The sequence below is a fragment of the Sus scrofa genome, chromosome 3, assembly GCF_054392235.1.
Source record: "Sus scrofa isolate SSC_HxYL_T2T_F1_AM1 chromosome 3, Sscrofa_HxYL_maternal_Yorkshire_Landrace_v2.0, whole genome shotgun sequence".
Classification (NCBI taxonomy): domain Eukaryota; kingdom Metazoa; phylum Chordata; class Mammalia; order Artiodactyla; family Suidae; genus Sus; species Sus scrofa.
The window spans coordinates 30,281,614-30,308,166 of record NC_139385.1 but is presented as its reverse complement, the minus strand read 5'-3'; the positions used below and the strand labels follow the sequence as shown (position 1 = coordinate 30,308,166).

Genomic DNA, 26,553 nt, shown 5'->3' with positions numbered 1-26,553 from the left:
CAGAGAAAACCTGTTCATACATTAAAAGTGCAAAGAAATCAAAGATAAAGAGAAAATTCAAAAGGCACCAGTGGCATTTGGTGTAGGTTGCCGCTGTAGCTTGGATTTGATCCCTGGCCTGGGTATGGCCAAAAAAAAAAAAAGTAAAAGTAAAACAAACAAACAAAATATGACCTGTCCCTACCTATGGCAGCAAAAGTGGGGATCCCAGACTTCTATTTATGTTAATGTATAACAGTGTACCCCAAAACCTCCACCAGTTAAAGAATGCCAGTGAGGGAGGTGGGTCATTCGTCTCGACTGGCTTCTCATTGCCTCCCCACACCTCCGTGTCAGTGGAGGCCAGGTGGTGAGTCAAGATTTCCACTCCTACCTGGTAGTAATGATGTGCTCTTCTCCATTTCCTCTCGGTGGAGTCTGTGGAGGCCTGGTTGAAAGTCAGGACATTCACCATTGTCCAGAAGTAATGAAACCACTCCAACCATGGTGTCAGTGATAATACAAGCATGTATTTATCTAGGGATCCCCCCTCTAACCCACAGTAATAAGGAAACCTCCCCATTACAGAAGTAATGAAACCACTCCAACTGTGGTGTCAGTGATAATGCAAGCATGTATTAATCTAGGGATCCCCCCTCTAACCCACAGTAGTAAGGAAACCTCCCCATTCCATATCCTTAGAGGCCAAGTGGGGGAACCTTGACTTCTACTTCTATCTGGCAGTGATGGGGGAGCAACCCCCATGCCCTGCTGGAACAGTGTCAGAGAAAGTTAGCTAAAACAGAAGGTTTAAGATAGGTCCAGGTTTTCATAACATAATATTGAAATGTCCAGATTTGGGTAGAAAATTACTCATAACAAGAACCAGGAAAAAAATTTATTTATTTATTTTATTTTATTTTATTTTATTTTTTTTAAGGATGCACCCATGGCATATGGAAGTTCCCAGGCTAGGGGTCTAATCAAAGGTAGCTGCAAGCCTACACCACAGCCACAGCAATGTGGGATCCAAGCTGCATCTGCAACCTATACCACAGCTCACGATAATGCCCCAACCCACTGAGCGAGGCAGGGATTGAACCCACATGCTCATGGATAATCGTTGGATTTGATTCCACTCTGTCATCACAGGAATTCACAGAACCAGGAGAATTTTAAATGAAATGAAAAGACAATAAATAGATGCTGTATTCGTTACATATGGCTGTCATAACAAATTACCATAAACTGAGTGGCCTTAAGCAAAAATTTATTGTCTCATGGTTTTGGAATCAGGTTTAGCACCATGAAGGGCATAAGGAGAATCTTTTCTGGCCTCTTACAGTTTCTGGTGACTCCAGGAATCCCTCAGCTTGTGACTGCATGACTCCACTCTTTACCTCTGTCATGATATGGTCTTTTCCTCTTTGTCTCTTTTAAGGATAATTGTCACTGTATTTAGGGCCTATCCAGATCATTCTGCCTCATCTTATTTTGAGATCCTTAAGTATGTCTGCAAAGACCCTTTTTCCAAATAAATTCATATTAACAGATTCTGAGGGTTAGGACATCTTTTGGATATGTACTCAACCCAACACTGATGTTAACACCAGGATAACTGAGATGTTATAATTATCTGATAAAGATTTTAAAACAGCCATGATAAAAAAAAAAAAACACTTCAATGAACAATTATGAACATGTTTGGGAAAAAAATGGAAAGCCTCAGCAAAAAAAAAAAAAATAGAAAGTCTTAACAAATAAATAGAAGACATAAAGAAGAAGCAAATTGAAATATTAGAACTGAAAAATATCATAACTGAAATAAAAAGCTCAATGGGTGGGGTCAAAAACATGATGGGGGGGACACAGAAAAGAACCACTTTTTAGAAGATAACTAATAAAATTACCCCAGTCTGAATGACAAAGTAAAAGTAGACTGAAAAAAAAAGGAACAGAGTCTCAGGGACCTGTGGGAGTATAACACAAGATTTCGTATTTGCGTCTTCAGGGTTGAACAAAGACAAATTTAGATGAAGCTTAAAAGCATTATGCTAAGTGAAATAAGTCAGGGAAAGACAAACCCAGCATGATAAATCTGTATTACTTTTGTACCTCTTCTTTAAGATTATTTTTCCAAAATAAAAATTATATTTTAGGAGTTCCCATCGTGGCTCAATGGTTAAGGAATCCAACTAAGAACCATGAGGTTTCAGGTTAGATCCCTGGCCTTGCTCAGTGGGTTAAGGATCCAGCGTTGCCATGAGTTGTGGTGTAGGTTGCAGAGGCGGCCCGGATCCCGTGTTGCTGTGGCTCTGGCATAGGCCGGCGGCTACAGCTCCAATTCGACCCCTAGCCTGGGAACCTCCATATGCCACGGGAGCAGCCCTGGAAAAGGCAAAAGGACAAAAAATATGTATATATGTTTTTTAAATTCTTCAAACTGAAGTGGCAATAAAAGCAAATTTTCTCAAGCTTATAAAGCACATGTATGAGAAATGTGTGCTTACTGGTGAAGTATTTAACATGCCCCTAATATCAGGAATAAAGCAAAGATGTTTGCTGTCATCAGTTCTGTACAGCATATTACTGGAAATCTTAGCCTGAGCCAGAAAAAGAAGATGAAATAAAATGAGTAAACTTTGGAAAGGGAGAAGTGAGATTATCTTTATTTGCAGTTGACAGATGTATACAGACAATTCTGAGGAAATCCACCAAAAGTACTGTAAATAATGTGTTAATGTAAGTAAAATCCCAAGATTCAAAAACAAAATACAAAAATAAATTATAGGAGTTCCCATCGTGGCTCAGCGGTTAACAAATCTGACCAGCATCCATGAGGACGCAGGTTCAATCCCTGGCCTTGCTCAGTGGGTTAAGGATCCAGCGTTGCCGTTAGCTGCGGTGTAGGTCGCAGACTCGGCTTGGATCCTGCATTGCTGTGGCTGTGGTATAGGCCAGCAGCTATAGCTCTGATTGGACCCCTAGCCTGGGAACCTCCATATGCCATGGCTGTGGCCCTAAAAAGCAAAAAATAAAAAAATTTTAAAAAATAAATAAATTTGTACCAAAAACAAGAAAACACTTTTAAGAGAATATTTTTAAACACCTAAGCAAATGATGCAATATCTTAATAGGACTCAAAATCGTTAGGACGTAAGTTGTTCTATTGTATTTACTGATCCTTGTTTTTCTCCTTTAGGTTACATCACTGAAGGGTTCCTGGTTATGCAACATGCCTTGGACAAGGCCATCATGGCATATCATGCACGTGTTGCCGTACAAAATCTATTCACCAATGTCACTGTTTTTGTTCAGAGATTTCCATACCCAGAATATTATCATGATTTCTTCCTTGAAATGTTGGATATTTTCACCCCTTTGGTAATCTTATTTATCTTTGCTATGAATCATCTTATCCTCGTTCAATCTATTGTGTGGGAAAAGGAAAACCGATTGAAGGTAACTCCACTTTCCTGGTGGTAGAGAGAGCTTCTGTAGAAAATGTTAGATCTCTAGGGCAAATTTTGGTGGAGGGCTGGATTACTGCTACCCACTTAGCACTAGTGGGTGGTCATATTTCAGTAGCATCCACGAAGTGAACCCTTACATCTCTTGATGATTTTTATAATTTTTTTTGAATTCGTGGTTTAATTTTCGGTTTTATTTCTATAAGACTACTTCACAGGAATACTACATGTATATACATTATTTTTCTCATATATCCTCCATTATGTTTTATCTAAGAGACTGGATATAATTCCCCATGCTTTACAGTACAATGCCATTGATTATCCACTCTAAATATAATAGTTTGCCTCTACTAACCTCTACGAACCCTCAGTCCATCCCACTCCCTCCCCCTCCCCCTTGGCAGCCACAACACAGTTCTCTATGTCTGTGCATCTGCTTCTGTTTTGTAGATAGGTTCATTTATGCCACATTTTAGACTCTACATATAAGTGATATCATATGGTATTTGTTTTTCCCTTTCTGACTTACTCCACTTAGTAAGTGAAGTAGTATGAGAAGTAATATGAGAATCTCTAGTTGCATCCAGGTTGCTCAAACTGGCTTTAAAATTTGACTGAGGGAGTTCCCATCATGGTTCAGTAGAAATGAATCTGACTATTATGCAGGAAGACGCAGGTTCTATCCCTGCCCTTGCACAGTGGGTTAAGGATCTGGCATTGGAGACATGGCTCAGATCCCACATTGCTGTGACTGTGGCATAGGCTGGCAGCTGTAGCTCTAATTCAACCCCTAGCCTAGGAACTTCCATATGCTGTGGATGTGATCTCAAAAAGAAAAAAAAAAAACTGACAGAAAGTTCATTGAATCTGTAGATTGCTTTGGGTCATATGAACATTTTAATGACATTAATTCTTCCAATTCTTTAGTACAGAGTGTCTTTCCCTTTGTTTATATCTATAAGATTTTTATCAGTGTCTTATAGTTTTCAGTGTATAGGTCTTTCACCTCCTTGGTTAAATTTATTACTGGTATTTTATTCTTTTCAATGAAGTTGTAAATTGTGTTGTTTTCTTAATTTCTGTTTCTGATAGTTTGCTATTAGTGTATAGAAATGCACGAGGTTTCTATATATTGATTTTTATAATGCTACTTTCCTGAATTAATTTATTAGTTCTAACAGTTTTTGATGATTTTGAGGGGTTTTAATAGTTAATGCCTTGTCATCCACAAATAGTGATTTCTTTTCCAGTCTGAAATTATTTTATTTCCCTTTTTTTTTTGCCTATTTGCTCTGACTAGGCCTTCAAACACTATGTTGAATAAACATGGCAAGAGTCAGCATCTTTGTCTTATTTCTGATCTTAGGGGAAAAGCTTTCAGCTTTTCACAATTGAGTATAATGTTAAACTGTGGTCTTCTTATATATAACCTATATTCTGTTGTGGTATTTCCTCTATACCCGCTTCATTGAGACTTTTATTATCAATGGGTGTTGAATTTTGTCAAATGCTTTTTCTGCATCTGTTGAGATGATCATATGACTTGTATCCTTCATGTTGCTAATGTGGTGTATAACATTGTTTGATTTGTGGATGTTGAACCATCTCGCATCCCTGGATTAAATCCTACTTGATCATGGTATATAATTCTGACAATGTATTGATGAATTTGGTTTGCTATTTGTTGAGGATTTTTGCATCTATGTTCCTCAGGGTTAGGGCTTGTAAGAATATTAAGTCTTGGGAGTTTCCACTCTGGCACCGTAGGTTAAGGATCCAGCATTGTGTCTGAGGTGGTTCAGGTTCTATTCCCAGCCGAGCACAGTGGGTTAAGGATCCACCGCTTGTTAAGGTTGCTGCAGCTGTGGTGTAGGTTGCAGCTATGGCTTGAATTTTATCCCTGGGCCAGGAACTTCCATATGCCATTGGTAGAGCTGAAAAAGGTAAATAAAAAAAAAAGAATACTAAGTATGTAATCCATGAATATGGGCTATCTTTCATATCTTTAAAAGGCTTCTTTTAAATTATTTCAACAATGTTACGTAGTTTTCACAGAACTTAATATGTTGGTAAAATTCAATATTTTAAAAAACTCTTGAAGACAGTGCCACTTATTTTAATCATTTTATTGGTTTTCTACATTATAATTTTAGCTAAAATATTTTGATATTCTTTTGTTGAAACTTAAAATATCACCTATATCTATAAAGAATTTATAGAGATTACTCTAAAATGCTAAAGTTTTTCTTTGTCTTGCATTTTATCCTAGTGTTTGCTTCTAACCTTTGTAATTGAAGAGGATGTAATAAAAATAAAGGGCATATTAATCTTAGTTGTTCATAGTTTTCAGGGTTACTCATATATGAACAATATCAGGTAAATTATTGGTGAAATTATCTCTGCGCTTACAAGCATCACAGCTCTGCCACTCAGCAGCTGCATACTTTTTAATCAAGGCACTTAATAGTCTGAGCCTCAACTTCCTCCTCTATACATTGGCCTTGATAAGTGATAACACTTATTATTTAACCCATTTTTGTTGTGGTATAAGTTAAATTAGATATTTGTGAATGCATTTTGTATAATTATATTGTTTTACCTGATATTTTGTTTGTGTTAACTCTCCCACAGGAGTATCAGCTCATGGTAGGACTCAGTAATTGGATGCTCTGGGCTGCCTATTTCTTCACATTCCTTTTTTTGTATTCAGTTATCATCTTTTTGATGTGCCTTATTTTCTTTGCAAAGGAAAGTGTCTATTTGACTGCAGCATGCTACAGTTAAACTTTGAGAGGGAAAACAGAAAGGTGGTGTGGGCCTATTAGATTCAAGTTTCCAGGGGATAAAAATGTTCCTTTTGTTGACTCCACCATGGAAACTCAGAGGCTGCTTTTATCACCAAATTAAACTTTAAACCTAGATATGTGGACTTTCTGTAGTTTATAAATTGTCTACTCACCATTTCCCTCACTTTCATTAGGATAATGGAGTAGAAGGATTTAAGCTTACCTTCTCTCACAAAAACACCAAATTTACAACCAACTGCTGAACAACCATCAACAAAATAGACTATAAACTATCAAAAAAAAAGATATCCCCAAACAAAAAAGAAGCCACATTGAGATGGTGGAGGAGCACTTTCATGATATAAGCAATCCCATACCAACCAGATGGGCATCCCACAGACTGGAAAATAACTATCACACAGCCCACATCAGGTTCCCATACCTGTGGTACTGGCATTGGTTGGAGGAGTTCCCAGAGCATTTGCCATTAAGGCCAGCAGGGATTGGATGAAGGAGCTACACAGGGCTGGGGGGAAAGAGGAGGGTGCACACAGGCTTTCATCTGCACTGGGTCAGGGCAAAGCAGAGATTCCATAAGAATCTGGGCCAGGCCTGCTTGCAAGTCTTGGAGGGTCTCCTGGAAAAACAGCAGGTGGCAGTGGCTTGCTTGGGAGGAGGGGGAAAGACATTGGAGGCAGAGGTCTCAGGAATAATCATTGGCATGAATTCCCTGGAGTTGGTACTTTTGAAAGATCTGGCCCTACCCATCAGTTCTGAGAAGCCCCAAACCAAACAATAAACTGGGTAGGAATACAGTCCTACCATCAGCAAACAGACTGCCTAAAGTCCTGCTAGGCACACAGCTGCATCTAGTCACACTAGAAGACAAAGCCCCACCCATTGTAGGGACAAGAATAAGCTCCACCTACCAGTATTCAGTCCCAACAGGAAGTCTGCAACAAGCCCCTGTACCAACTTCACCCAAAGAGGGCAGGCACCAGAGGCAAGAGAAGCTACAGCCCTATAGCTGGAAAAAGGAGACTCCTGAAAATCTATACAATACGAAAAGGCAGAGAAATATGACCCAGATGAAGGAATAAGAAAAAACACAAGAAAAAAACAGATAAGTGATCTGGAGATTAGCAACCACCATGAAAAAGATTTTAGAATAATGATAGTAAAGATGCTTAAAGATCTTGGAAAAAACTGGACACAAAGATCAATAAATCGCAAAAATTTTGAACAAAGAAATAGAAGACATAAAGATTAAGAAAGTGGAGATGCAAAATGCAATAACTGAAATTAAAAATTCACTAGAAGGAACCAATAGCAGAATACAGGAGGTAGAAGAACAAATAAGTGAGGTGGAAGACAGAATGGTGAAAATCATAGATGTGGAACAGAATAAAGAAGAATGAAAAGAAACAAAGACAGTCTAAGAGAATTCTAGGACAACTTTAAATGCACCAACATACACATTATAATGGTGTCAGAAGGAGAAGAGAGAGAGAAAGGACCAGGGGAAATATTTGAAGAGATAATAGCTGAAAACTTCCTTAACATGTGAAAGGAATCATTCACTCAAATCCAGGAAGCACAGTGAAACTCGAGGAACAGCCAAGACACATATCAAACTGATGAAAATTAAAGATTGAAAATTTTGAAACCGGCTAGGGAAAAACAACAAATAACATATAAGGGAATCCCCATAAGGATAACAGCTAAATTTTCACCAGAAGGGAGGCATGATATACTTAGAGTGATGAAAGGAAAAACACTTCCAACCAAAAATGCTCTCCTTAAGATTTGAAGGAAAAATGAAAAGCTTTACAGACAAGCAAAAGCTAAGATAATTCGACACCACTAAACCAGATTTACAGCAAATACTGAAGGAACATCTCTATGGAAAAGTAAAGGCCAAAACTAGAAACAAGAAAATTATAAATTAGAAGGCTCACCAGTAAAAGCAAATATATAGTAAATGTAGGAAATAATCTAGACACAAGTATGATACCAAAACCAGATGTTGTGAGGAGTGTACAAAAGCAGGATACTGGATTTGCACTTGCAATTAAGAGACCAGCAACTTAAAACAATGTTTATATATATACATAGACTCCTATATCAAAACCTCATGATAACTGCAAAACAAAAATCTGCAATAGGTACACACGCAAATAAGAAATTAGCAATCCAACACAACACTAAAGATAGTCATCAAACCACAAGAGACAAGAACAAGAAAAGAAGAAGAAAGACCAACAAAATAATGAACCAAACGGCCATAAGAACATAAATATAAATTGACTAAATGCCCCAAATAAAAGTCATGGACTGGCTGAATGGATACAAAAACAAGACGCAATTATATACTCTTTTCAAGGGATCCATTTCAGTTGTAGGGATAAATAAAAACTGACAGTGAGAAGATGGAATATAGGTTATACAAACAAATCAAAAGTAAGATGGAGCAGCAATACTCATATCAGACAAAATAGACCTTAAAATAAAGGTTACAAGAGATAAAGAAGGACATTACATAATGATCAAAGGTTAATCCAAGAAGAAAATATAACAATCGTAAACATAAATGTACCCAACATAAGAGCACCTCGGTGTATAAAGCAACTGCTAACAGCCTTAAAAGGAGGAATCAACAATAACACTAATAGTGGGAAAACTTAACACCCTACTTTCAACAAAGGACAGATCATCCAGACAGAAAATCAATAAGGAAACAAAGGACTTAAATGATGCATTAGACCAGATGGACTTAATAGATAAATATAGAATATTACATCCAAAAGCAGCAGAATACACATTTTCTCCAGTGCACATGGAACATTCTCTAGGGTAGATTACATTCTGGGCCACAAATCAAGCCTCAGTAAGCTTAAGAAAATTGAAATCAAATCAAGCATCTTTTCCAACCACAGTGCTATAAGATTGGAAATCAACAACAACAACAACAACCCCCAAAATGCAAAAAACAAATACAAATGGAGACTAGACAGCATGCTAGTAAACAACCAATGGCTCAGTGAAGAAATCAAAGAGGGAGTATAAAAATACCTAGAAGCAAGTAAAAACAAATACACAACTATACAAAACCTATGGAGGCAGAAAAAGCAGTTCTAAGAAGTTTATAGCAATAAAGCCTATCTCAGGAAACAAGAGAAATCTCAAACAAACAACCCAACTTTACACCTAAAGCAACTAGAGAAAAACATCAAAACCCAAAGTTAGCAGAAGGAAAGACAGCATAAAGATCAGAGCAGAAATAAATGAGATAAAGACAAAGAAAACAATAGATCAGGAGTTCCCGTCATGGCTCAGTGGTTAATGAGTCTGACTAGAAACCGTGAGATTGTGGGTTCATTCCCTGGCCTTGCTCAGTGGGTTAAGGATCCGGCATTGCCATGAGCTGTGGTGTAGGTCACAGATGCGACCTGGATCTGGCATTGCTTTGGCTCTGGCGTAGGCTGGAAGCTACAGCTCTGATTAAACCCCTAGCATGCGAACCTCCATATGCTGTGGGTGCAGCCCCAGAAAAGACAAATAAAATAAAATAAAATAAAATTTTAAAAAAGAAAACAATAGATCAATGAAACTAAAAGCTGGTTCTTCGAAAGGATCAACAAAATTAATAAATCCTTATCCAGATTCATCTAAAAAGAAAGAGAAGACTCAAATCAATAAAATTAGAAATTAAAAAGGAGAAGTTACAATGGACATCAAAAAAATACAAAGGGTCATAAGAGATTACTACAAGCTACTATATGCCAATAAAATGGACAACCTAGAAAAAATGGACAAATTCTTAGAAAGGTACAATCTTCCCACACTAAACCAGGAATAAATAGAAAAGATGAATGGACCAGTCACAAGTACTGAAATAGAAACTGTGACTTAAACACTTCCAACAAACAAGATGAGATGTCTTCACAGGTGAATTCTATCAAAAATGTAGAGAAGCGTTAAGACCTTCTGAAACTATTCCAAAATACTGCAGAGGGAACATTCCTAAACTCATTCTATAAGACCATCATCACCTTGATAGAAAAAACAGACAAAGATCACACACACACACACACAAATTACAAGCCAATATCACTGAAGAACATAGATGCAAAAATCCTCAACACAATGCTAGCAAACTGAGTCCAGCAATACACTAAGAGGATCATACACCATGATCAAGTTGGATTTATCCTAGGGATGCAAGGATTTTTCAATATCTGCAAAACAATCGCTATAATACACCACATTAACAAACAGAAGAATGAAAACCATGTGATCTTTTCAATAGATGCAGAAAATTTTTTTTGCAAAATCCAACTCCCGCTTCTGATAAAAACCCTTTAGAAAGTGGGCATAGAGGGAACCTACCTCAATATAGTAAAGGCCATATATGACAAACCCACAGCAAACATCATTCTCACTGGTGAAAATCTGAAGCAATTCCCAGTAATATCAGGAACAAAACAAGGATGTCCACTCTTGCCACTTTAATTCAGCATAATTTTGGAAGTCCTAGCCATGGCAGAGAAGAGAAGATTAAAAGGAATCCAAATTGAAATTGAAGAAATAAAACTATCACTGTTTGCAGATGTTATGATACTATACCTAGGAAATCCTAAAGACACTACCAGAAAACTGTTAGAGCTCATCAATGAATTTGGTAAAGTTTCAGGATACAAGATTACTACTCAGAAATCAATTGTGTTTCTATATACTAACAATGAAAGATCATAAAGAAATTTGGGAAACAATCCCATTTACCATTGCATCAAAAAGAATAAAATACCTAGGAATAAACCTACCTAAATAGACAAAAGGTTTATACTCTAAAAATTATAAGATGCTGATGAAAGAAATTGAAGATGACACAAACAGATGGAAAGATATACCATGCTCTTGGATTGGAAAAATCAATATTTTCAAAATGACTATACTACCCAAGGCAACCTGCAGATTCAGTGCAATCCCTATCAAATTATCAATGGTATTTTACACAGAACTGTAACAAAATATCTTACAATTTGTATGGAAATATAAAAGACCCCAAATAGCCAAAGAAATCAAGGAAGAAAAATGGAGCTGGAGGAATCAAGCTCCCTGACTTCAGAGTATACTTCAGAGCTACAGTCTTCAAAACAGTATGATACTGGCACAAAAACAGAAATAAAGATCAATGAAGCAGGATAGAAAGCACAGAAAAAAAACCCACACACTTATGGTCAACTAGTCTATGACAAAGAGTCAAGAATATACATTGGAGAAAAGACAGTCTCTTCAATAAGTGGTGCTGGGAAAACTGGATAGGTATCTGTAAAAGAATGAAATTAGAATACGCTCTAACGCCATACTAAAAAAATAAACTAAATATATATTAAAGACATAAATATAAGACCAGATACTATAAAACTCTTAGAGGAAAACAGGCCAAACACTCTCTGACATAAACTGCAGCAGTATCATCTCAGATCCACCTCCTGGGATAGTGACAATAAAAGCAAAAATAAACAAATGGGACCTAATTAAACTTAAAAGTTTCTGCACAGCAAAGGAAATATTAACTGAAACAAAAGACAACCTGCAGAATGTACAAAATATTTAAAAGATTTGCAATTTAATCCTGGATTATGGAATTAATCTGACAAGGAATTAATCTTCAAAATATGCAAACACCTCTTTCAGCTCAATATAAACCTCATCAAAAATAGCAGATCTAAACAATTCTTCAAAGAAGACATGCTGCCCAAAAAATACATAAGAAGATGTTCAGCATCACTAATTATTAAAGAAATGTAAATCAAAAGTACTATGAAATACCATCTTACACTAGCCAGCATGACTATCATCAAAAAGTCTACAAACAATAAATGCTGGAGAGGATGTGGAGAAAAGGGAATCCAAGTCTTACACTGTTGGTTGGAATGTAAATTTGTGCAACCGCTATGGAAAACAGCAGGGATGTTCCTCAAAAAACTGAAATAGGACTACCGTATGCTCCATCAGTCCTGCTCCTGGGTATCTGTCCTGAGAAAATCATGACTTTAAAGTATACATGTACCACAGTGTTCACTGCAGCACTATATACAATAGCCAAGACATGGAAGCAACTTAAATGTCCATCACCAGAGGAGTGGATAAAGAAAACGTGGTATATATACACAGTGGAATATTACTTATCCAAGAAAAGAAATGAAATAATGGAGTTTGCAGCAACATGGACAGACCTAGAAATTATCATGCCAAGTGAAGTTAGACCATGCAAGACAAACATCATAAGCTATCAATTACTTTTGGAATCTAAAAAAAAAAGGGGGGATACAAATGAACTTACTTGCACAACAGAAACAGACTCACAGATTTTCAAAAACTTATCATTACCAAAGGGGACAGGTGATGGGGAGGTAGGGGTGACTTGGAGTTTGGGATGGAAATGTTCCAAAACTGTGCTGATAGTTGTACAACTATAAATATAATAAAAATCCTTCAATTATTAAAAATATTTTATGTTTCATTTATCTTTTGTTGTGACATTACTTAGAGTATGACTAAACTGTCTTCATGATTGCTTTGCTAGATTGAACCTGTGCCAGTCATCCAACACAGTGACCCATCTCTCGTCTTTGTCTTTTTGCTGTGTTACGCCATTGCCACAATATGCTTCAGCTTTATGGTTAGCACATTCTTTAATAAAGGTGAGTCTAAAACTCCTCTCTGGGAAGATTGTATTTGAAAGCTCCTTCTGAACTTGAGTTGCCACCTGCACTATATCCTCTGTTTACTTTCTATCTGAAAGGATAAATATATGCACACGAAATTATTCGAAAGGGAATTAAGAGAGCAGTGAAGATTAATATAGCATAGCATACATGTGAAAAACTAAAATAAGATTATATTTGGGTGTTCTTTCTAACCTTTTATTGCTAACTCATGCATGGTATTTGTTTATCTACCAGGAAGGACTGAGAATGAGATAACTTCTGTATATTCTGTTGGAGGGAATAAAGTCTGCCAGGCTGATGATAATACTAGAGTTTGTGAAGAGAAAGAAAACAAAAAATTGCTTGACTGAAAGTGTCCTTAATTAGTAAATCCATATTATGCGCTTCTATTTGAAATATAGTCTCTTCCCCCAGAGAGCTGACATACTATATCTGCAAAAAAATGATTTGAGAGAACATGCAGAGAGCAATGAAAAATAATGGAACATGGTGTACACATGAAAAAAGGATTAAAATAATCCAACTTCAGAAAAAAAGAATTAAAATAATCCAACTTCAGATTGAAATTGAGAAAAACCTAAGAATGTTTCCTGTAGAGGTTAGTTTTTAGGATTTTTGCAAAACTGGAAGTCTGAATAGAAAATCAAATCAATGTACACAAGTATCCATTCATTCACTCAAATCTATTTCCTGGCACAGTATCTTGTGTTGGTATAGTACCTAATATATAAAGGCAAATAAAAAAGTCTTCCTTACCCTTTGAGGACTCACATGTGAATAGCAGGCAAGACCAACTAACTATTTTACTTTATTTTATTTTATTTTATTTTACTTTACTTCATTTTATTTTACTTTACTTTTATTTTATTTTATTTTTTTTCTCAGTTCATTATCATGGGTATTATTAATTGATTGTTCCTCCTCATAAGCAAGAATATCATAAGTACAACACATACGCAATTGAAAAAAGAAAGAAAAGAAAAAGTCCACAAGGTAGAGGAAAGTAGTGTGTTGATGTGAGGCAGAATGAGATATACCAAAGAGGAAATATGAGGTAGAAAACAAATACCAATGTTTTCTATCTCTGGCATTCTAGCAACTAAACATTCTGAACATTTGTGTATATATCTTCTGATACATATGGATGAGTCTTTCACTATGGTACATACTTAGAAATGTCATAGCATTTGTGAATTTCCAACTTGTGTTAAACATTTCCAGTATGGTTCTATGAATTTACAGTCCCACTGGAAGAAGATGAAAATTCTTTTTGTTCCATATCTTTGCCAAAATGTACTATTGCCAAACTCAAATTGCGCCACTTTGGAGATAAAAAATGTAACAGCAATTTAAATCCAAATTTTCCTAATTAGAAATGAAGCTGAGTATGTGTCATTAATTTGAGTCATGCATTTCCTTTTCTATAAAACATATTAATGATTCTTTTATAATTATTGATTTGCAGGAGTTCTTCACATAATACTGCTACATACCTTTTGTTAGTTGCAATTATGCTGCAAAACGTATTCCAGTTTAGAGCTTTTAGTTCTTTTATGGTATCTTTTAATAGTTACTGATTTTAGTGTACTAAAATTTATCAATATTTTCTTTCATAGTTTATTATACAAAGTATTTCAATTAAAAATTATTTCTGGAGTTTCCTTAGGCAAAGCAGGTTAAAGGATCCAGCATTGTCACTGCAGAAGTTCAGGTTGCTGCTGTGGCAGGATTTCTATCCCTGGCCTGGGGACTTCCACTTGCCAAGACAGCCAAAAAATAAAAAATACAATTTAAAAAAATTTTGTCTTTTTAGGGCCACACCCATGGCATATGGAGGTTACCAGGCTAAGGGTCGAATCAGAGCTGTTACTGCTGGCCTATGCCAGAGCCATAGCAACGCCAGATCCATGCCGCATCTGCAACCTACACCACAACTCATGGCAATGCCAGATCCTTAACCCACTGAGGGAGGCCAGGGATGGAACCTACAACCTCATGGTTCCTAGTCGGATTCGTTTCTGCTGCGCCACGACGGGAACTCCTAAAAATATTTTTGTTTAAAAATTAAACAAAAATATTTCTTGCTCCAAGGTCATAAAGTTATTTTCCTGTTTTCTATGTGCAGATTGATTGTGTGTGTGTGGTATAATATCGCAAATTTATTTTCCCCCTAGATGCATAGGCAGTTGTGCCAGCAACATTTGATAAACAGCTCACTTTCTCCTCACTACTCTTCAGGACATACTCTGCTACAAGTCAAGTTTCCATTCATGTGTGCATTTCCATTCATGTGTGCTGCTCTGTTTTTGCAAATTTTTTATTATAGTTGATTTGCAGTGCTGTGTCAACTTCTGCTGTATAGCATAGTGATTCATGTTCTATCCCAAGAGACTGAATGTAGTTCCCTGTGCCACACAGTAGGACCTCATTGCTTATCCATTCTAAAGTCCTTATCCATCCCACTCAGTGTTCTACTTATTTATGTTTTAAGTACATTTTCAAGGATCTAATTAATATAATTTCATAATAAATCTCACCTGGTAGGGCAAGACAATTTATTCTTTATCTTCAAGTACGTCTTTGTTTATTATTGGCTCTTTGCTTCTCTGTATACATTTTAGGATAAAGGTATAATTCATGAAAAATCTTGTTTGGGTTATCATTTGAAGATACTAAATCTATAGATCATTTTGGGGAGAATTGACTTTATAATTTTGAATCATCCTATTAAATAACATAACATATATCTCCTTTTGGTTAGGGCTCTTTAAATGCTTTTCCCTAAAGTATTATATTTTTTCCATGGAAGTTTGACAGAGTTTTCCTGGATGTTTGTAATTTTGTATTTCCTGGATCTTTGTATTTTTTAAGGTTACATTTTAATGTGCTCTTGGAATATTCAAATTGACTTTAAATGTTGGCTTTCATCAATTTATTAAACTATCAAATTATTTCTTTTTTTTTTTTTGTCTTTTTGTCTTTTTGCCATTTCTTGAGCTGCTCCCGCGGCATATGGAGGTTCTGAGGCTAGGGGTCGAGTCGGAGCTGCAGCTGTCAGCCTACACCACAACCACAGCAACGTGGGGTCTGAGCTGCACCTGCAACCTACACCACAGCTATAATAAAAAACAGTATGTGTCAAGGAATGGCAAGGACACAGAGAAATTGTTACTTTCATTGCTGGTGGGAAGTTAAAATGTTGCAGTAACTGTGGAAAACAGTAGTGTTTCCTCAAAAAGGCTAACATAAAATTACCATATAGCCAAATGGGTATAACGTAATTCCTCATTGTGATTTTGATTTGCATCTCCCTAATCACGAATGAATTTTAATATTAAAGGTGTAAGACTTCCAATGTTGCCCTTTGTTTTGGCTGTTTAGGGTCCAATGCAATTCTATGTTCACTATGTATTGTAATCAGTTTCATAATAGTTGTCTTTTCAAGAATCACTTTGGAGGTTGTTGATCTATATGTTTATTTTATACCTCATTAATATCTGTTTTTATCTTTATTCTGTTCCATAAATTTTATTTTTGTTGATTGCCATTTTTCTAACTTCTCGTGATAAATTTTTGACATATTTCTTTTTTTTTTTTTTTTTTGACAACACCTGCAGCATATGGAAATTCTCTGGCTGGGGCTCAAACCCATGCCTCAGCAGCAACCTGAGCTGCTGCAGCAATAACACCAGATCTTAAACCCACTGTGCCATAGTGGGAACTCCTGGTATATTTCTTTTAGTAAGTGAATTTAAAACTAGACATCTCCTTCTTAGTACTGATTTGACTGCTTGACAAAAATCTGATACAGAAGCTTTTTCTGTTTTCCATTAAAATATTTTATAATTTATGAGTTCTTCCAGTTCATAATTATTCAAGATTGTGTGGTCTTAATTTTCCTATATACTGGGTTTCTATAGACATCTTTCACCTATTGTCTACAATTTAATTTCATTCCTTTGTTGGGATTTACTTAATGATATAGTAAATGTCAGGTTTTTTTTAAAAAAAGAAATGTTCCACATATGTTTGAAAAAAAATTATAATATGAGGTTGTTTGGGGTAATTAACAATGTACTTTCATTAAGCCAAGTTTTTTAGTCATTGTTTACTTTTCTACATCCTTAATTTTCTTGGTAGTTGTTCCACCAACTGCTGAGAGATATATGTTTACACTTCCCATTATGATTGTAGATTTGTGTTCTGCTATTTTTGCTTTATATATTTTGATTCTATATTATCAGGTGCATCTTACATATTGCCTTGTTTTCTCTCATTTTTATCCTTTCACCCTTACATTTTTTAGTTATAAAAAAATAGCACACATTGGTTAGTGAATAAAACATGGTTCGTTGTAAGGTATGTGGAGTCATGTAAATAGAAAAAGCAAGAATCACTTTTTTTTTTTTTTTGTCTTTTTAGGGCCACACCCGTGGCACATGGAGGTTCCCAGGCTATAGGGGTCCAACCAGAGTTGTTGCTGCCAGCCTGCGCCACAGCCACAGCAATGCCAGATCCAAGCTGAGTCTGCAACCTACACCACAGCTCATGGCAACGCTGGATCCTTAACCCACTGAGCAAGGCCAGGGATCGAACCTGCAACCTCATGGTTCCTAGTCGAATTCGTTTCCACTGCACCACAAAGGGAACTCTGCAAGAATCATTCTTAATTGTGGGATAATATTTTGTACTTCATAATACCCTAATTTCATTTGAATGCTGAATTTTAACATCTGATGAAGTAAATTGGGCTCTTAAGAATTTTCTTTGCATTGTGTTATCAGAGCCATATTTCTGGGACACTTCATACTCTAAACCATAGCTGACTCCTTGATACCAACTTTGTATTTCTCAATCTATTCAGATATCCTTTTCCCCCAGCATCATGACATTGACTGAATCTCACAGCATCTGAAAACACGATCTAGGAATTTTCTGATTATGCCAATAATAGCAGTAATAAATATGTAAAATTTCCATTAAAAGCTGTAATATTCATAGTTAGTGCACATAGAATGATAAATTCCAGAACTGGTTCCTAAGATGTGCTTGTTTTAGATCACTCTCGTAATAAATCAAAGATATTTGTATTTCAGACTTTTGCATATTGCTTGAATTGACTTCATAATTTTCTTCTTATTTGCAGTATATTTTTCTGTTTCCGTTGGTGGTTTCATTTATCTTGCTACCTACTTTCCAGCTACCAGCTTCTTTTCAAACTATGCACAGATGACACTCACCCAGAAGTTGGCATCCTGTTTCAGCTCAAATATTGCGATGTCACTGGGTACTAAGTTCCTGGTCAAGGCAGAAATGGACAGTGGGTATTTACCTTGCAAATTTTGCCATGTTCTCATATGATATTCAAGTTTTAATATCAATTGATATTGCTAAACTGTCCTCCAGATTTTATGCTACTTCATACCACCATGTGTAGTCATAAGTGCTTCTATATTCTCTTCCATAAATTAAGTCTGTTAGGGTCTCTCCCTACCCCTTTTTGAGTTGCAACGTGCTATTTAGTGGTAGGGAAGCGAATGACATGGGTCTGCCTATAGTAACTTCCTTTTTCCAACAGTGCAATATCTATGTAAAAATTCTTCTAGTTTTCTGTTCTGTAGTTAGCATCCATCCCTACTTTTCAATGGTTATGTTTTTCTAAAATTGTATGTTCCAGGGAACATTTAGCATGAGGAGAGGCGAAGAGATAGGAGCCACTGTTTAACCCATACATATGCTTAATTTTTAAGCTTATTTTCCTGACTTTTTAATATATTTTATTTTTGTTTCACTGATTACTGATTATTTGTGGCAAGTAGGAAGGATTTTACATGATTTCTTGCTCAGCTACCCTAAATTCTAATGGTATAAGAAAGTACCTGATTATAGTAGGAATCTTTAGAGAATATTAATACATTGTTTTCTTTATTCTTAAATTATGGTGCAGATGGGGAACTCCATTTTGGCTTCAGTTGACACCCCAACTAAATGTCTCCTGTTATCTCTTAGAAATTGGAATTAAATGGAGTAACATCTTCTCACCAACCAAACTGGATAACTTTGTCTTTGCCTATATTCTGGGAATGTTTTTATTTGATGCTTTCTTGTATGGCCTTGTGGCCTGGTACATAGAAGCTGTTTTTCCAGGAGAGTATGGTGTATCCAAACCATGGAATTTTTTCCTGCTTGTAAGTTATAATACTTTTTTATTTATTTATTTATTTATTTATTTTTTGTCTTTTGTCCTTTTAGGGCCATACCCATGGCATACAGAGGTTCCCAGGCTAGGGGTCTAATTGGAGCTGTAGCCACCAGCCTATGCCACAGCCACTGCAACAGCAACACCAGATCCAATCTGCATCTGCGACCTACACCACAGCTCATGGCAATACCGGATCCTTAACCCACTGAGCAAGGCCAAAGATCAAACCCACAACCTCATGGTTCCTAGTCAGATTCATTTCCACTGTGCCATGACGGGAACTCCCTGTAATGCTTTTATTTTTGCGAGGAGCCACAGTCATTATTAATCTGTTTTATAATTTCTATAAAATCCATTATGATTTAATTTTGTACTTTCTATAATTGAATCAATGTTAGGTAAAAATCATTCTCATTACTCTAGACAAACTAATTCACTAGCCCTTTCCTAAAGCATTTTAAAGCCTCCATTTTGTAGACGATATATAGACAATCTGTAGATCATGAGCTGCAGCCCCAAACTTTACAAATTCTAATCCATCACTCTTGCAGGCAAATATTTCATAAAGAAAAGAACTCCAGCATAAAGAAAATAATATATAATGAGTCTCTGGATGCTAACAAGAAAAGGTTTAGTTATATCCAATATCTAGACACTCGCTACCTGATTTATTTCTTTGGTTATCCTAGAATTTTTAGAGTCAGAACCATATCATACTGGGGTGGGTACACTTGCCTCCCTTCTCAACCTTTCCCCTTATTATCATTAGCTAATGTATTACTAAGAGAAGAATATATGACAGAGAGCGATCTAATACTCTTAGCTGTAACTTCATTTTGGAATGATTTAGAGTGATGAACCCATTTGTTTTGTCTCTCTTTGACAGTTATGTTTCAGTAGAGATGTCTGTTTTTATGCTTTGGGGGTTAAAATGATAACCAATTACCTCCAAACTTTAATCCCAAGAAATTTTCAGCAATCCATCTCCATACAGAGTAACAGGCTAAAGTATTTTCTCATGTTTCGTTTTTCAATATTATTGCAGTAATGGCATTTTTATTCCCTTCTTAGCACTCCCACTGGTGTGGAGAAGCAATTGAGAAAACGAATGAGACAAGACAATTTTATGAGACAACCAAAAGCAAATATTTTGAGGCTGAACCTCCTGATTTGGTGGCAGGTATCCAGATCAAACATATGTGCAAGGTATTGTTTTATAGATATATTTTACTTGGTAGGATTCATACTCAGTTTACAGTTCATTGTAAATGTTTGTTACAAGAGATACCAGGGAAAAGATCACATGCAAATAAAAGGTCATGACCATCGTGTTTACTTCCTTTGAGATAGTTCAAAATTAAGTTTATACAGTATATAATAAAATCATGTCTTGTCTTCCTCCAGAAAAGGATCTGATTTTCTATAAATGCTAATGATATCTTTTTTGATGTTTATATTTTTATTTTTATAATGATTTTTATTTTTCCCATTATAGCTGGTTTACAGTGTCCTGTCAATTTTTTACTGTACAGCAAAGTGACCCAGTCACATATACATATACACATTCTTTTTCTCACATTGTCCTCCACCAGGCTCCATCATAAATGACTAGATATAGTTCCCAGTGCTATACAGCAGGATCTCATTGCTTATCCATTCCAAAGGCAATAGTTTGGATCTATTAACCTCAGATTCCCAGTCCACCACAGCCCCTCCCCCTCCCCCTTGGCAAACACAAGTCTGTTCTCCAAGTCCATGACTTTCTTTTCTGTGGAAATGTTCATTTGTGTCATATATTAGCTTCCAGATATAAGTGGTATCATATGGTATTTGTCTTTCTCTTTCTGACTTGCTTCACTTCATTTGGGTTGTTTCCAGGTCTTGGCTATTGTGAATAGAGCTGCAGTGAATGTGCAGGTGCATGTGTCTTTTTTGAGGAAAGTTTTGTCTGGATATATGCCCAAGAGTGGGATTGCTGAGTCATATGGCAGTTCTATGTATAGTTTTCTAAGGTTCCTCCATATTGTTCTCCGTAGTGGCTGTACCAACTTACATTCCCTCCAACAGTGCAAGAGGGTTCCCTTTTCTCCACACCCCCTCCAGCATTTGTTATTTGCGGACTTATTAATGATGGCCATTCTGACTGGTGTGATGTGGTCCCTCATGGTAGTTTTGATTAGCATTTCTCTAATAATCAAGGATTTTAAGCATTTTTTCATGTGCTTGTTGGCCATATGTATATCGTCTTTGGAGAAATGTCTATTCATGTATTTTGCCCATTTTCAATTGGGTTTTTGGGTTTTTTTACTGTGGAATTGTATAAAGTTGTTTGTATATTTTACAGATTAAGCCCTTGTCAGTTGCATCATTTGAACCTATTTTCTCCCATTCTGTAAGTTGTCTTTTTGGTTGTTTTTTTTTTTAATGGTTTCCTTTGCTGTGCAAAACTTGTCACTTTGATTGGGTCCCATTGGTTTATTTTTGCCTTCATTTTCTGTTGCCTTGGGAGACTGACCTGAGAAAACATTTGTAAGGTCGATGTCAGAGAATGTTTTTTGCCTATGTTCTCTTCTGGGAGTTTGATGGTGTCTTGTCTTACATTTAAGTCTTTGAGCCATTTTGAGTTTACTTTTGTGCCTGGTGAGGGGGGTGTGTTCCAGTTTCATTGATTTACATACAGCTGTCCATGTTTCCCAGCACTACTTGAAGAAAAGACCATCTTTTTCCCATTTTTTGTTCTTGCCTCCTTTGTCAAAGATTAATTAACTGTAGGTGTCTGATAGGGATTGCATTGAATCTATAGATTGCTTTGGGTAGTACTGCTTCCAGTCCATGGATCATGGAATCATGGAATATCTTTCTATTTCTTCGGATCCTTTTTAATTTCCTTGATTAATGTTTTATAGTTCTTGGCACATAAGCCTTTCACCTCCTTGGTCAGGTTTATTCCAAGGTATTTGATTTTTTGGGGTCCAATTTTAAAAGGTATTATAAAGACTGTCTTTTTCCCATTTTATATTCTTGCCTCCTTTGTCAAAGATTAATTGACCAAAGGTGTCTGGGTTTATTTCTGTGTTCTCCATTCTGTTCCATTGGTCTGTCTGTTTCGGTACTAGTACCACACTGTCTTTATTACTGTGGCTTTGTAATATTGCCTGAAGTCTGGGAGAGTGATGCCTCCTGCTTGGTTTTTGTTCTTCAGAATTTCTTTGGTAATTCTGGTCTTTTGTGGTTCCATGTAAATTTTTGGATTGTTTATTCTAGTTCTGTGCAGCAACATGGATGGAACTAAAGACTCTCATCCTAAGTGAAGTAAGTCAGAAAGAGAAAGACAAATACCATATGATATTACTTATATCTGGAATATAATATACAGCACAGTTGAACCTTTCCACAGAAAAGAAAATCATGGACTTGGAGAATAGACTTGTGATTGCCAAGGGGGAAGGGGAGGGAGTGGGAGGGACTGGGAGCTTCAGATAAATAGATGCAGAATGTTGCCTTTGGGGTGGATTAGCAATGGGATCCTGCTGTGTATCACTGGGAACTCTGTCTAGTCACTTATGATGGAACATGTAATGTGAGAAAAAAGAATGTATACATGTAAATGTAACTGAGTCACCATGCTGTATAGTAGAAAAATATATATGTATATATATAAATAAATGATAAGAAAAATTTTTAATGTTATTGTATTTTTTTATTTCTTTTCTAATGTTTCATTGTTAGTATACAGCAGTCCAACTGATTTCTGAATGTTAATCTTATATCCTGCTACTTTGCTGAATTTGTTGATCAGTTCAACTAGTTTTTGGGTTGAGTCCTTAGGGTTTTCTAGATATAGTATCATGTCATCTGTATAGAGTGACAATTTTACATCTTTTCTAATTTGGATACCTTTTATTTCTTTTTTTTTTTTTTGTCTGATTGCTGTGGCTAGGACTTCCAATACTATGTTAAATAGCAGTGGTGAGAGTGGGCATCCTTGTCTTGTTCCAGATTTTAGTGGGAAGGCTTTCAGCTTTTCTCCATTGAGTATCATATTTGCTGTGTTTGTCATAAACGGCTTTGATTATGTTAAGGTATGTTCCCTCTAACCCACTTTGGTAAGAGTTTTTATCATGAATGGATGTTGGACTTTGTCAAATGCTTTTTCTGCATCTATTGAGATGATCATGTGGTTTTTGACTTTTCTTTTGTTAATGTGGTGTATGATGTTTATTGATTTGTATACGTTGAACCATCCTTGTGAACCTGGGATGAATCCCACTTGGTCATGGTATGTGAACTTTTTTATATGTTGTTGGATTCAGTTGGCTAAAATTTTGTTGAGAATTTTTACGTCTATATTCATCAAATATATTGGTCTATAATTTCCTTTTTTGGTGGTATCCTTGCCTGGTTTTGCTATTAGGGTGATGGTGGCTTCTTAGAATATCTTTTGGAGTGTTCCTTCTTCTTCAACCTTTTGGAAAAGTTTAAGGAGGATGGGTATAATTTCCTCTTTGTATGTTTGGTAGAATTCAAGAATATATGTTTTACATCTGAATGAAATGGGCTTGAATCCCAAATCTTCTGCTTAAATATTGTGTTTCTTAGGCTATTTTCATTTTTAAAAAATAGCCAAATCTTATCACTATTTTTATAGTGTTTTATCTGCTCCAGGTAAACAAATATTTATATATAATTTCTCCTTGAAGGTGCCTGTCTTTTATTTAATTTAAAGGTAGTTGGTTTGCCTGGAAATCTCACTTCTCTGATAAGTCAGAAAAAAGTTATAATTTTGTGGGTTACTTAGTTTCTTGTTTGCTAGGGTAAGAGAGATGCACTTTCCAAGTTTTGCATCATAAGCAGAAGCACTTGTAGTCTACACATAAGAAGTTTTCAATTGGAAGTTCTCCAAATTGACAAAGGTATTGACAGAAGAAATTTCGGCATTATCAGCTTCAAGACAGTAATTGAAAAAAAGCAGGAATGCATCAGATTGTTCAGGGATATATTAGTAGATCTATTGTGAAATGCTGAAACTCATACCTTCTAATTTTTTCCCCTTTTCAGAATTTCATTCTGTTTACATTTTTATTTTTTTCTTCATGAGGTTCATTATGTGGTGTTGTTTCTTCTAAATATAGTTGATGTGAGTTCTTTTTCTTCCAAAATCTTAGTGACAGGTAAATATTTGTGCGTTTTTCCCCCCACAGGAATTCCGAGTGAAGAACACTATCAAAACAGCTGTAAAAGACTTGTCTTTGAATTTGTTTGAGGGGCAAATCACTGTTCTTGTAGGACATAATGGAGCAGGAAAATCCACTACTCTATCCATTCTCTCAGGTATGTGTTTAGCTCTGCTTTAAGTGTGTCCTCACATAGAGGCTGTAGATAAAAGTCTATGAGACTTTTGTATACCCCTTGATGTTTACAGTTCAGTCATTTCAGTGATACACAAAGTCGCTTAATAATCCACTTTTTTTAAGGTATAAATAACTTCCTGTGAGAGATACCAGATATCAGATTTTACAGAGACATAAAAGCAACCACTATAAATACGTTCAAAGAACTAAAGGAAACCATGATTAGAGAGATGAGGGAATGTATGAAAACAGTATCTCCTTGAATAAAAATATCAAACCAAAGATAGAAATCATTTTAAAAGAACAAAATTGGAATCCTGGAGTTGAAAAACAAAAACCAAAGTGAATAATTAATTGAAGGGGCTCAGCAATAGAGGTGCATTGTCAGAAGGAATCGGATTTTGAAGACAGATTGATAATAATAGGGAAAAAAGAATTTTAAAAAATTAATAAATGCTCAGAGAAATTTGGAGCACTTTTAAAGTGCACCAACATATGTATAATTGTTCTAGAAGGAGAGGAGAAAAGAACAAAGCCAGAAAAACATTGTAAGAAATAATGTTTGAAATTTTCCCAAATTTTCTGAAAGCATTCATCTACATATCCAAGAACCTCATCAAACTCCAAATGGAATATATGTAGAGATCCACACCCAAACATATCATAGTAAAAATTCTGAAAGACAAAGATAAAATATTAGAAGCAGAAAAGTGATTCATCACATATCATGTCACACCAAGAAGGCAAAGAACAGTAAGACAAATTATAAACAATGGAAGCCAGAAGGCAATAGGATGATATATAAAAAGTACTGAAAGAATAAACTGTCAACTGAGAGTCTCACCTCTGTTTCAGAAATAAATGTGAAATAATACATTCCCAGATAAACAAAACTTTGGATAATTCATTGCTAGCAGACCTTTCTTACAAGAAGTTACTCAGGTTGAAATCAACTAAGCCTATATGAAGTCTGATTGACTTCACTCAGTATGAAAGTCTCAAGTTCCATCCATGTTACTGCAAGTGGCATTATTTTCTTCTTTGTTATGGCTGAGTAGTATTCCATTGTGTATATATACCACATCTTCCTAATCCAGTCATCTGTCAATAAACATTTGGGTTGTTTCCATGTCTTGGCTATTTTGAATAGCACTGCAATGAACATGTGGGTGCATGTGTCTTTTTTAAGGAGAGTTTTGTCCGGATATATGCCCAAGAGTGGGATTGCTGAGTCATATGGCAGCTCTATGTATAGTTTTCTAAGGTACCTCCATACTGTTCTCCACAGTGGTTGCACAAGCTTACATTCCCACCAACAGTGCAAGAGGGTTCCCTTTTCTCCACACCCCCTCCAGCATTTGTTATTTGCAGACTTTTAATGACGGCCATTCTGACTGGTGTGAGGTGGTATCTCATGGTAGTTTTGATTTGGATTTCTCTAATAATCAGTGATGTTGAGTATTTTTTCTTGTGCTTCTTGACCATCTACATCTTCCCTGGAGAAATGGCTATTCAGGTCTTTTGCCCATTTTCCCATTGGGTTTTTGGCTTTTTTGCTGTTGGGTTATATAAGTTACTTGTATATTCTAGAGATTAAGCCCTTGTCAGTTGCATCATTTGAAACTGTTTTCTCCCATTCTGTAAGTTGTCTTTTTGGTTTTGTCTTTTAGTGGTTTCCTTTGCTGTGCAAAAAAACTTGTCAGTTTGATTAGTTCCCATTGGTTTATTTTTTCTTTTATTTCTGTTGCTTTGGGAAACTGACCTGAGAAAATATTCATAAGGTTGATGTCAGAGAATGTTTTGCCTATGCTCTCTTCCAGGAGTTTGATGGTGTCTTGTCTTTTATTATCTGGATTTTTAAGGTTTAAAAGGGTCTACTATCAAAAAATTTTTTTAAAAAATAAAAGGGTCTATTCCAATCTCAGTGCACAGTTCAAATAATATAATCTTAAATACTCTCAAGTGGCTAGTGGCAATGCTAGAATGTTTTAAGAATAAACTTTTCAGTGTTCTTATTACCTGAGT

At 35.9% G+C, this 26,553-nt stretch overlaps 1 protein-coding gene across 3 annotated transcripts in view; it reads left to right on the top strand.

Moving 5' to 3' along the window:
• The window catches only part of ABCA15 (ATP binding cassette subfamily A member 15), a 162,961-nt gene that overhangs the window by 73,230 nt on the left and 63,178 nt on the right, over positions 1–26,553 (top strand). For 2 of the 3 annotated variants that reach the window (XM_085017384.1, XM_085017383.1), the window contains exons 1-6: positions 6,084–6,204; positions 12,831–12,948; positions 18,122–18,295; positions 18,985–19,163; positions 20,249–20,383; positions 24,379–24,508. In XM_085017384.1, coding sequence (XP_084873510.1) covers positions 12,924–12,948; positions 18,122–18,295; positions 18,985–19,163; positions 20,249–20,383; positions 24,379–24,508 — 643 coding nt within the window. In that variant the 5' untranslated portion in view covers positions 6,084–6,204; positions 12,831–12,923. Of the gene's footprint in view, positions 1–3,181; positions 3,442–6,083; positions 6,207–12,830; positions 12,949–18,121; positions 18,296–18,984; positions 19,164–20,248; positions 20,384–24,378; positions 24,509–26,553 lie in introns of those variants that run through there. The other variant, XM_085017386.1, reaches the window with a different exon arrangement.